Source organism: Saprolegnia parasitica (genome assembly GCF_000151545.1).
Source record: "Saprolegnia parasitica CBS 223.65 unplaced genomic scaffold supercont2.117, whole genome shotgun sequence".
NCBI lineage: Eukaryota > Oomycota > Saprolegniomycetes > Saprolegniales > Saprolegniaceae > Saprolegnia > Saprolegnia parasitica.
In genome coordinates this window covers 59,231-70,444 of record NW_012156511.1, presented here as the reverse complement: position 1 = coordinate 70,444, position 11,214 = coordinate 59,231, and the positions used below count along the sequence as shown (strand labels likewise).

General features: G+C 58.3%; 6 protein-coding genes across 6 annotated transcripts in view; 2 read left to right on the top strand and 4 right to left on the bottom strand.

The window, feature by feature from the left end:
• Positions 1–689: 689 nt before the first annotated feature.
• Positions 690–2,768, bottom strand: SPRG_13922 (hypothetical protein). The gene is made up of 5 exons (XM_012353202.1): positions 2,352–2,768; positions 2,171–2,301; positions 2,047–2,123; positions 997–2,001; positions 690–945 (listed from the first exon to the last, which is right to left on the bottom strand). The coding sequence occupies exons 1-5, from the start codon at positions 2,723–2,725 to the stop codon at positions 754–756; spliced, it is 1,779 nt and encodes a 592-aa protein (XP_012208592.1). The 5' UTR covers positions 2,726–2,768; the 3' UTR covers positions 690–753.
• A 243-nt stretch (positions 2,769–3,011) lies between these two features.
• Positions 3,012–3,329, top strand: SPRG_13921 (hypothetical protein; the record flags this gene model as incomplete). Its single annotated transcript, XM_012353201.1, has 1 exon — positions 3,012–3,329. The coding sequence occupies one exon, from the start codon at positions 3,012–3,014 to the stop codon at positions 3,327–3,329; it is 318 nt and encodes a 105-aa protein (XP_012208591.1).
• A 60-nt stretch (positions 3,330–3,389) lies between these two features.
• On the bottom strand, positions 3,390–4,896 carry SPRG_13920 (hypothetical protein; the record flags this gene model as incomplete). The annotated part of the gene is made up of 8 exons (XM_012353200.1): positions 4,695–4,896; positions 4,461–4,640; positions 4,312–4,418; positions 4,155–4,274; positions 3,977–4,094; positions 3,852–3,906; positions 3,570–3,806; positions 3,390–3,517 (listed from the first exon to the last, which is right to left on the bottom strand). The coding sequence occupies exons 1-8, from the start codon at positions 4,866–4,868 to the stop codon at positions 3,390–3,392; spliced, it is 1,119 nt and encodes a 372-aa protein (XP_012208590.1). The 5' UTR covers positions 4,869–4,896.
• Positions 4,897–6,814: 1,918 nt separating this feature from the next.
• On the top strand, positions 6,815–7,749 carry SPRG_13919 (hypothetical protein; the record flags this gene model as incomplete). Its single annotated transcript, XM_012353199.1, has 3 exons — positions 6,815–7,001; positions 7,049–7,197; positions 7,255–7,749. The coding sequence occupies 3 exons, from the start codon at positions 6,815–6,817 to the stop codon at positions 7,747–7,749; spliced, it is 831 nt and encodes a 276-aa protein (XP_012208589.1).
• Positions 7,750–7,864: 115 nt separating this feature from the next.
• On the bottom strand, positions 7,865–9,122 carry SPRG_13918 (hypothetical protein; the record flags this gene model as incomplete). Its single annotated transcript, XM_012353198.1, has 8 exons — positions 7,865–7,998; positions 8,050–8,124; positions 8,171–8,282; positions 8,334–8,423; positions 8,482–8,552; positions 8,606–8,679; positions 8,732–8,797; positions 8,843–9,122. Coding segments are annotated over 8 exons (902 nt in total), but the record flags the coding sequence as incomplete, so codon positions are not given.
• Positions 9,123–10,505: 1,383 nt separating this feature from the next.
• SPRG_21362 (hypothetical protein) overlaps positions 10,506–11,214 on the bottom strand; it is a gene marked incomplete at both ends in the record, with an annotated part of 1,537 nt that continues 828 nt past the window's right edge. Inside the window, 4 exons of the mRNA XM_012353214.1 lie at positions 10,506–10,673; positions 10,725–10,800; positions 10,849–11,087; positions 11,137–11,211. Coding sequence (XP_012208604.1) covers positions 10,506–10,673; positions 10,725–10,800; positions 10,849–11,087; positions 11,137–11,211 — 558 coding nt within the window. The remainder of the gene's footprint in view (positions 10,674–10,724; positions 10,801–10,848; positions 11,088–11,136; positions 11,212–11,214) is intronic.

Genomic DNA, 11,214 nt, shown 5'->3' with positions numbered 1-11,214 from the left:
GGTTGCGGGCACGGGGTCCGCTTGCCCCAGCCGCCACCGCCGCCGTTGTTCCAGCCACCGCCGTTGTTCCAGCCGCCGCCGCCGCCACCATTCCACTTGCCGCCGCTGTTGATGTTCCAGCCGCCGCCGCCGCCACCATTCCACTTGCCGCCGCCGTTCTGGTCGCAGTCGACGAGTTTACCAAAGGTCATGGCATCGGCGGGCGCTTCTTGGGCGGCGAACGCGACCGCCGCGAGAGCGAGGAAGCCTTGAATGTACACTGCCACCATGCTGCGTCTTCTTCTTCTTCTTGGTGGTGGTGCCAATTTGTAAATGCCATCTCGCTCCACTATCGACTTGGTCGATCACGAGAGCTGGTGCAGCGAACGCAGGAGGCAGATCGCACATGGCGGCGCTCAAAGAACCGGCATCTCAGGATCGACGACGCTGGATATCGCGTTCCGTCCTCGGTACATTTCAGCCCCAGCCGCTCGACGAACATACTATATACTGCCCGCCCACTCGTAGCGATTAATAACAGCGATCACTGGCGATCACCACCACAAAAGACTTTTTGCGATGGCACTGGCTGTGCCACGAAAAACACATGTTGTGTCCCGTATCTTGGCCTTCGCCATGCGACGACGGCACGGCACGCGCTGCTAGTGTCCATACCGTCCATGCGTACGGGACGGCAGTGCATCGAGTTGCTGCTTCGCCATGCTCTTTCGCAAAATCAAAGGGTTAAAATAAAAAAGCACTACCTAATCGAGACTAGGCGCCGTCGACGGCAGGGATGTAGTCGGCGAACCGGTCCGTCTTGGTCACGTGGATGTTGCCGTACGCAGAGGGCTGGTTGACATCGACGAGGTCGAGCGTCTTGAGTTGGAGGAGCTCAAAGAATAGCGCGGCGGCGGTCCGGCGGCTGCGCGTCGACTTGGCGAGCTGCTGGTACGACACCGTGTCCTGCAGAACATCCGATCAGCAATCCTTTTCCCATTCGATGCGATCACGTACGTGGTCTTGCATGGACGTGCGGAGCACCTTCATGACCTTGACCGTGTGCGGATGCCACTTGTGCGTCGCCGTCGACGGCACATCGACCGCCGGCGTCGCCTCGGGGTTCGAAGCGGGTGCCAACGACAGGTCGAGGTCCATCGGAAGACCGTCCTGGCCCACGAGCACGTCGTCCATGCTGCGTTCGTCGTCCATCTCGAGGCCGTGGTCCGCGTGCATGTCGTCTTCGTCGCCGGGGCCGCCAAACTCATAGTCTGCTACCTCCTTGGGCGCTTCCGGTGCCTGCTGAACGTCATCGACGTCTTCATCGACCTCGTTGTACGACACCGACGTCGCCTGTCGCCGCGTTCGCTCGATGGCTTCGTGCTCGCTCGTCTCGACCTTCTTCTCTTCGTCGTCCTTCTGCATGTCCGTGATGGGATCGGGCAGCTTGGCGTGCTTCATCGTGATCTTGAACATGCTCTGGAGCTGCGCGTTGAGACCGCTCGTCGACGGCTTCAGAAGCGCGTCGACGGGTTGCTGCTGGAGCTTCTGGCGCTTTGTGCCACGACCGTCACGGACGCGGACAATGTCCGAGACGTCCTTCAAGCCCTTCTTGATGACGGCCGACGAGAGCTCCGTCATCGAGTCCTGGCCGATCTTGCGCTTGCGCTGGCGCTTGGGCACGGCCTCAATCGGGTTCTCGGAGCCGTGCATCGCAAAATCGAGTAGCTGCGAGTCGGTCATCGGGCTGGCCGGCTCGACGTCGATGCCACCCGTGTCGAACTGGTCGTCGACAGGTTGCATGTCAATGTCGGGCATCGAGACGTCGTCGGCGACCATCTCGGGCGCATCGGGATCGCCCATCTCAATGTCGTCGGCCTTGTCGTCTTGGAACAGGTCGACGCCATCGTCGTCCTTCTGCAAGTTGTCGATGGATGCGTCGAGGTCGGCGCGGATGCTCAGACCACTCACGTCGGCCGCGTTACGACCGCGTTCAACGTCGCTGATGCCACTTGTGTCGAGCTACACGATGGGTTAGCCTTCAAAAGAGCGCACGAGCGGGCGTACGTCGTTGTTGGCTTGGTCTTCAACATCGAACGGCTGCCAGTCGCCGCCGCCAAACGAGTCGTTGTTGCCAAACGAATCTATACGACGCCGATGAGACGACGCTACAGAGGCGGGCACGACGCACCATGCGCGTTGAACGAGTCGTTGCTGTAGACGCTCGGGTTGCTCGTGTCTGCTAGCGTTATGTCTTGGCGCCGGGCCTGCGTCTGCGACGGCGTCGTCATCCATTCCGTGAGCGACGGCGCGGCCAGCGTCCTATACCGCAGCATGAGCACCTTGCGCTGCTACGATCCATTGGTTCGTACTGGATGTCGTAAGGCATTTGCGCGTCAAACTCGCCGAACGACGCGACGTTGATGGCGCTGAGATTCGCCGTCGTCTGCGCTTCCGGCAAGTCGACGACGCCGGGGCGGAAGGCCATCTTGATCTTCACGAGCGCTTCGCTGCAGTCCGTGAAGAGGTAGTTGACCTTGCGGTTGTAGATCCGCGTGACGCCGAGCAAGAGATGGCCGGAGACGCGGAGCGCCAGCGGAACGACGGGGTTGGCGATCGAGTCGGCGGCCTCGCCGACGTCCGCGGCCGAGATCGCGGCCTTGGTGAGCTTCTTGTCCCAGTGGGCGGCCAGCCAGACCTGCCCCAGCGGGCCCTTCTTGGCCAGGATGAGCTGCGAGTAGAACATGGGCGAAGTCCTCCTCCAGTATGAAAATAGCGGCAAAGTCTGGTAGTTTGACCTCCTTGCTTCGACCACCCTCCGCCACTTGGCCTTTGTATGGGGTCGTATCCGGATAATATTTGAATGGGGACGCGTCTCGCTTTACAAAACGCAAGCTACCAATCTCGCTTTCGAATTGAATTTTGGAACTTGGCAAATGCAGCAAAGCCTCCGGATACGAAGCGCGCGCAAACGAGTCCGAATACAATTACGCGCGCGATCTTCCATCTTGCCGACGAGAAGCCGCAGCAGCATGGAGCCGAGCCCAACAAGGAGGACGAGCGCAGTAGACGCCTTGGGGGGACGCATCCTCAGCGCCAACGAGGTCCTCCGGAGGAAGGTCGTCCTTCCCGCGCAGCGCTTCCTCCCGCCGGGCCGGCGAGCAACCCATCGACCGGACGAGGAAGCGACGCGGGACCAAGCGCCGCCGAGCGATGGAGACGCAGCGCAGCTTACGACGACCTTGGGCGCGCTCTTCTTCCTCAAGGACGAGCCAACGGCGATGGACGACCTGACGTTCGACTGGAGCCCGTTCGCCAACTCGTTCACGCTCCTCGCTCGACCTGCATGAGACGCCCAGGAATCGCAGCATGTTATCGCAGTATCTTCTCATGCAAGCTGCTGCTGCCATCTACTTCTTCGTCTTGGCAGGCGAGCTCGCGGTCGTCTCGGCGCCCTTGATGGCCGTGAACTGGACGCATTGGTACACGGAGCGCAGCATCGACGGCTGGTTGCACGTGTAGAAGCACTCGCGGCGCTCTTCGTGCTATGGTATGCAGTGTCCAGCGATGCATCGGAGAGAGGCGCGTACCGTAAACGTAAAAGTTGAGACCTTTGGCGACGTGCTTGATCTCCTCGTACGTGAGCTCGATCGACTGGGCGTAGCGGTCGTCGTCGTCGCCGTCGCCGTTCGCCCAGTGGTACAAAAGCGGCCCGAGGTTGATCCAGACGCCGCCCGGCTTGAGCATGCGCTGGATCGCTTCCATGTACTCGATGACGTTGGGCGCCGCGTCGATGAAGAAGCACGTCACGATGCAGTCCCACGTGTCTAGCGCCCATGAGTCTTTCGACTTGGATATGCGGTGGAACCTACCGACGTCGTCTGCGTACACTTCCAAGAACTCACCCGCGCACATGGAGAACGTGCGCTCATGGCCTAGTCCGTCGAGCATGTTAGTGTCCATCAAGCACTCGGAAGGACAGCATACCGCTGCTCACAGCATCGAGAAGCGAGGCAGGGGCAACGTCCGGGATCGTCACGGGGCGGCTAAAGTCTTCGAAGCGCATGACGTTGCACGGGTTGTCGATCCACGGATGCAGCGTGAACGCATGCGGGCTCGGTCGCGCTATCCCATCGCCTAAGACAATTCGCCGAGGGAAGACAAAGCAGTCGCACCAGTTCAAGATGAAGTTGCTCGTAAGAGCATTTTGGTACGAAAACTCGTTGCCTTCGGTGACGTAGCCCATCGCGACGATCTCGAGCGCTAGTCGCCGAGCGGCACCCGGCACGAGCACCCTTATGCTTGGACCTACGCATACACGCATGAGACCACGAGCTCGCAGAAGCATGTAGGTCCGACTTGTTGCTGGCGTTGACGGGCAGCACGCGCTTGAGCTCGTCCAGGATCGGCTTGTAGCACTGCTCGCGCTCCTCGGCGCCCTACAGGACATGCATAAAACGTCGAGCGTAGTGGTCGCATACCTCTTCGGCCCAGTCGCGGACGCATTGGTGCAGCGTGCTCTTGAGCTTCGAGTAGTGGCGGTACGGCGTCTTGAGCGGCTCCTTGAAGTTGATATGGTCGGGAAGGGCGACTTCGGGGCCGTAGCCCTTCTGCATTTCGCAAATGTCATCCCAGAACACTTGGTTCGTCTTGGCACAGCGCTACAAGACGTGTACATGAGCCATCCTGCCAGTCATCGTCGTCGTTGGCCGTACCATCATGGCCGCAATGTTGGCCTTCTTGGTCTCGTCCGGAAGCAGGCCCAGGTGCTTCTCGCTGAGGCGCTTGAGGTGCTGCTTCTTGCGGAAGGCCTCGCGCCAGACAAAGCCCTCGTACTCCTTCATCGAGAGGAGGACCTCGGTGTAGTGCTCGAGCTCTTCGCGGTCCATTGCGCTCCAACAACGCTCGACAAAAATGAAAAACCGAGTTATAACAAAGTGGATTCAAATCTAGCATGTTATAACAGTGGCTTGACGTTGCCTCGAGATCACACGCACCTTGTCCGCGGATCGCATTGCCATCGCAGCCAGCACCGTTCCTCAGCCGAGTGTACATGACGAAGAAAGTCTAATGTGAGTGTCCAGTCGAGCACGTTTGATCTACCCGATAGACGACTCACTGCAGCAACACCAACACCGTGAAGGTAACCAAGACAAGACGATAGCATTCAACGTACTATCAATCAATCGTTGAAATCAAATTCGCAAAAACTAACTCAAAGACTTCGCCACGTACTACTACATTTATTAGTAGACGTTATTAAAGGACCTGGTCAGCAGGGCCAACTGTCGAAGCTCGTGGCCCGACAAAAAGAGAACGGTGTTGAAAAAAGAATGCAATCTCTGCATGCCACGTCATCGTCAAGGCAGCGTTTGCACTAACCGCTAGCTGGAGCTCCAACGATGCGACCGGACGCGCTACGCATAGCAGGGATGAAGGATCGCTATTCTCACGCCTGCCTTGACGCCGCACCAGCAGCCTGAAGGGACCAGAAAGGAGGGCGCCCCTTCATGGCTGTCGCAGTTGCTCTAGTGCTTGAGAGCGATGGGTACCGGCGCATCGTGCTTGCCGAGGGGTTCTCCGCCGTCTCGTGATATCATCCACGGCAACTGATCTGGTACAACTATATCCCAGTACCATCAGAGGTCACGGGACTACTGCCCATTGGTTCGAGGCCAAGGCCACGTTCGAAGACCACCTGCAGCTCTGTACTCCCAACTGCCGCTCCATTGTTTGATTCCGCAGCCCTAGACTCAACTGCGGCAGGTGTCACTACAGGCTCACGAGGGCGCAGTTGGAAGCGTGAACCACCGTCGTCGACACGCACCTTCGAGAATGCTACCCTGGCAAGGGGCAAGGAGCAATCGTTGACGCCATCACAAACCTTGACGCATTCGCCACACATCCGATGTTCTTTCTCTCTGCATCTCTGCTGCGAAACGTCACAGTACAACCAACGTGAACGCGAGCCATCTTGCACGCGCTCGCTCCTATTGCGCAGTAGTAGATCACAACTAGCTCCGTTTGATCCTCTTCAACCATCGCACCGCTCCAGCACCTCAGTCTTTGAATCAAAAGATCGATTTTGGACATCGATGATTGGTGCAATGTGTCTCAGATGCGTAACCGCAAATCCAAATCACCGCGCGTTGAAGTCCACGAGTTCAGGATCATTTCAGAGGACATCGGTCGCTTGGCCATAGAACCTCGAGCGTCAACGCGCCTCCTGAAGCCCGACTTGTGGTATCTGAAGCAAACGACTGATCGAGACCATAGTGGTTCGCGACTTGCCGTGGAAGAGCACGATGTATGTGGCCAATGTCACGTACTCTCGAATTCTGGCGGTCGTTTACGCCGGTGTGATTGGCGTTGGAATGAGTCTAATGCAACATTCATTCCAACGGGTATTTGTTATTTCTACAGGGTGGGCCTCGAGCACTTTGAGCGTGCAAGTTGAGCAAGGCGGCATTATTTTTGTAATGTTAGTGTACTCTTTACGACCGGTTTTGCCTCGTGGCAATCCAAGTGACGACACTCGGCCAGAAGTGAAGGTGCGCGACGGCTTACACGGTGGTGAGGTTGTCGCTCGTTGTGAGGTTGTCGCGCAATCTCAATACCATTTTCAAGCGCTCACGACTCATAGTCTACATCACGTCTTGTGTAACGGTAGCGGCAACACGGGCGGACAACTCGTTGTGAGTTGCGCGTCCAAAAGGCGCATGCATCGTTGGTGCGTTTCTTTAGCCCGATATCCGGATGTCCGGATACATCGATTAGGCTATTTTTAGCTTTATTATCCGGATATCCGGATGGTTGCCATTATCCAAAACGCACCATGAGCTGCACGACGAACGCCAGCAACGTGCCTGAGGACCTGGACGTCTTCGACGACCATGGCGACGAGCTCGCGCATGCCCTTCCACCTGCGAGCATGGACGCGCTCGGCACGACCTGCCTTGGCGACAAGACCGAGCTCTGCTCGCACTGCGGCATGCCGGTCCGAGGCGAAGAGCCCCACGAAGGTACACCACGCGTCATATGAACCCATGCACTGAAGCTCTCGAGGTAGACGCTATCAGTGTCCCGCGACAGACATCGCAGTGGGTGGCAGCTCTCGTGCGTGGCATGTCCTCCGACAACATCGAAGACGAGCAGCCGGCCACGATCGTGGCACCGCTGGGGTGTAGCGCGATTCCCATGACCCCGCTCTTCCGCCCGGTATATTACCGGAAGAAGAAGGTCGTATGCTGCTTTCCACGATGCGTATTGCACCAGGCTTGTCCGGCACCGTACGGGCACTCGCACCGGACGGTGGCCGGCGTCTGCTCCGTCCCACTGTGCGCTACCTTCTTGCACGAGGACGCGCTCGGCGACACTCGGGCTTTCGGCTATTTCCACCGCTTCGGCTTGTCCATGGACGAAGCCTTCTCCTCGCTCTCGCCCGCGGAGCTGACGTTTTTCAGCAGCCAGTGGGTCGTCGGCGACGTCGAGCACCATGGCGGCACGAAGACCTCGGTCCTCTTCGGTGGATTTTTCAAGGACGAGGTTCTCTGGCGCCTTCCCCACGACTTTGCGTACCGCGGCAACACGCAAGGCGTTGTGTACACGTTCCGTGTGCTCCTCTACACCAAGGTCGGCGACCTCTACGAGCTGGTGGCGTACCAAGACTCGCCCGAGTTTGCGGTGCGCAACAGCAAACGCAAGCCTACAGCGACACTGGCCGAGAAGAACCCCAAGCGTAGCATTGGCAACGCTGTGACCTCGGCCTGAATGTCTGAACGTGCGACTGACGCCAACATGCATGTCATACTAGTACACGAACTTCTATGTTAACGAATCCAATCTTTTCGGTGAGACTTAGTTGATATAGAGCACATACGTTGCGCTACGTCTGCATGTGTGGGAGTGGGTTTGCTGACACATGCACCACCTTGTTTGTTGAGTGGACCACTTGGACGTTGGAGGCAAAGCCCGAGACGCTACCGCTCCGGAAGGCACGCACATGAGTCTTTGTAAAACCTACATCTTCCTTGGCAATCACCGCGTCAACAGAAAGAGTAGAGTGAGTACCTAATTCGACGCATTTGGCAGCGAGGATCGCCGTCTCGGTCACTGAAAGGGCCAAATGGCGCGCCGCATCCAGCTCTACGAGCCTGTCGTGAGATTTAAAAAACGCGCCACAGCGGTGCACCGATGGCCGCGTGGTTCTGCGGCAGAAACCGCACGCGGAGGTTCTCGTGTGGCGCCAGCCGCAAGAACGACCGGACAAAAGCCTCCGCAGCCGCGACACGCTGGAGGTGGTCCTTTGCATCTCTATATGAGGACGACGTTGGTCCCGAGACGCAGAGATGTACCGCTGTGGCAGTGACGCCAAACGCGAGGCGCGACCGAAGACATGGCGACGCAGCAAAGTTCCAATTGAGCAAACCTCGTTCGTTGGCGAGCTAGACAGGTCATCGTTGGCATCTGCGCATGGACGAGTGCGACGATGATGATACGTACTGCGCGGACGTCACTCTTCGTAAGGTCTTGGAGCGGGCTCACGACCTGAAACTCGGAGGCGGCGACGAGGCCTACAGCGCCACGTATATCAGCCATCCATCCAGTCGTCAGCCCAAGGACGCACCGAGTCGAGTCGGGTCGAGCTTGTCGTCCGCATTCGTGCCGTTGAAAAGCCGCGGTCGACCACTGCCCCGGTGTCTACGACACAAGATCGCGGTGAAAGGACGTTCATGCGAAGCGGAGCACGAACGTCGTGTGCACATGCGTCGCCACGTCGTTGAGCGTCGTGTACAAGTTGGTCTTGCAGTAGTAGCAGCTATGAGTACGATGTGAATCGAGTGGCCCGCCCTGTGAAGCCTACCTCTGGCCTTTGTTTTCAATGTAGAGCGGATCGGCGCCTTCGGTCGTCGGCGTCTCCCATAGCGGAATGCCAATGTCCGTGGCCACCTTGCGTGCGAGTGCGAGCTGCTCGGAGGGCAGCGCCGCCGAGACGCCGAGGCAGGCGACGCTGTTAGTCGGAAATGCCTCATGAACAAGCGCAGCGACGACGGACGAGTCGACGCCGCCCGAGAAGGCAACTACGTTGAGCGTCTTGGGCGACCCGAGCGCGGTCACGTGCCGGACCATGGCCGACCACATGCTGCAAATCTTTTTTTTGCCAATCAAACGTGCCAGATTAAACTCCACCAATCAAGCACCAGGATTTCAAATGGATGCGTCCGATTGGTTGAAAAAGGAGCCACGAGGAACATGTTTCGCAACGAGCTGGTGGGTTCAATCCAGCTGCGCGCATGCTCAACACCGGCCAATTCAGCATCGAAGCAGGTGGTACAGATTCCATCGCCGATTGTAGCTCCCATGCGTAGCGCCGTCTTTGGCGCTTGGCGCACTGGTTTCAACGCAGAAAGGTTCGTTGGAAGTGCGTCGCATATTTGTACGAGGATTGCAGCGCGAGGACGCTTGGCCTTCTCGGCCAGCGCCGTCGGGCCGGCCATTCATGCTTACGGTGGTTGTTGCGCATCGCAGATGCGGGTGAATCTTGGTGCGCCACAAGCACGCAGAGTTCACCGACGGTGGCGTACAGCAGGACACGACAGTGTATCGCTAGGCGGGCTAGCGACAAAAGGAAGTCGCATATTATATTGCCGCCAAGGTCCCGGCAGTCGTACCGTTCTCGAGCCGCTGGCCACGAGGCTGCATCGATATTTTTGCTCGTACTACTAGTACGTACATAGCAGCAAAAGGCAGTCGTGGAGAGGCTGTCTAGCCAGTGCGATGGAGAAACATCGACAATGCTTTTACCATTTCCACATCCTTTCCCTTGTAAAACCATGTCAGCTCGATGCCCATTTACGAAATTCTCGGGTCGAGCGCCGTAGTCCGAGTCCAAGGACAATTGTCGTGGCCGTCCTTGGACCAGGTCGCAGGGAGATGCCGAAAGGTTACTGCGGCCGATTCGGCTGCTCGCCTCCGCCCGAGGTGCCATCTTTTCGTTTGTGACTAGGTGTAGTGTGATCCAGGTCAAGGCAAGCGGCGCACCATGTCGACGCGACACGAACACATGGTTGAGCATCGTGGCACCATAGAGTGCATCAACCCACGGCCATACAACGGCCACGTCGTCTTGCAGTCGCAGTCTTGCAGACGGCGATCGGAGCAGCGCCAGCTTGAACCGGATCGCTCGACGCAAGTCGAGAAAGTGCTTGTGGCCGTGTCGTGGATGGGACGAAGTTGTGGCAGCGTGGTCACAGAAGTCGACACCTCACGCACGTCTGGCGGACGCGCACGTCTGCACGCCGCTTGAACGTCTGCTCCGCTTACGTCGATCGAGCCCATTTGGCGGCGACTAGCAGCGATAGATGCAATCGAAACCCACTCACTAAGTGGCATTGGCGCGATCCAAATTGCTGATTCGCGTCACGTCCAAGCGGCCCAGCTCGCAGCTACGTGCACCTCTTTTGCTCTACGAGATGGATACACGCTAGGATCGCAACACGAACGCGGTTTTATCGTCGACGGACGGTTTACAAAGCACTGACGCGCATGAGGTCGCGGCTCATGTTCTTGTGGTGCGACTCGTTGGTGCCGCCGCCAATCTCGAGCAGCTTCGAGTCACGCCAGAGACGCTCAACGTTGTACTCGCCGACGTAGCCGTAGCCGCCGAGCGTCTGGATCGCGCGGTCCGCCACCGTCTACACACACAAAACTTGGTGTGGCAACGGTGATGCTGCGCACAAGCCTACCTTGGCCATGTCACCGCAGTAGAGCTTGACGCCGTCCGTATCAACGCGGTTGCCAACGGCATCGAGCTTCATGAGGCTAAACACGAGATGAGCACGCCTGAAAAATGCAGAAAAAAAGTCGTACCGCGCCGTGTTGTACGTGTAGGCGCGGCCAGCCATGTACTCGGCGTACGACTTGGCAATGTTGGCCTGGATCTGGCCGTAGTAGTTGAGCGGCTTCCCGAACGCGACGCGGTCCTTGGCGTACGCGTTCATGACCTCGATCGACCGGCGCGCAATGCCCAAGCTCATGGCCGCGAGCGTCACACGTTCGATTTCGAGGTTGCGCATCATGCAGATGACGGCGCTGCCTTCCTTGCCAATCTACAAGAACAGTCCATGAGCCTTGGTGGTCAGCAAGATCAAAGCGCACCAGGTTGGCAGCGGGAACGCGGCAGTTTTCAAAGACGAGCTCGGCCGTCATGGACGCGCGCATACCGCACTTGTCCTT

Coding starts and splice junctions, on each gene's coding strand:
- SPRG_13922 (XM_012353202.1), bottom strand. CDS start 2,725: ATGTTCTACTCGCAGCTCATCCTGGCCAAGAAGGGCCCGCTGGGGCAG. Junction 2,002..2,046: donor AAGACCAAGCCAACAACGAC/GTACGCCCGCTC, acceptor CCCATCGTGTAG/CTCGACACAAGTGGCATCAG. Junction 946..996: donor GCACGTCCATGCAAGACCAC/GTACGTGATCGC, acceptor GATGTTCTGCAG/GACACGGTGTCGTACCAGCA.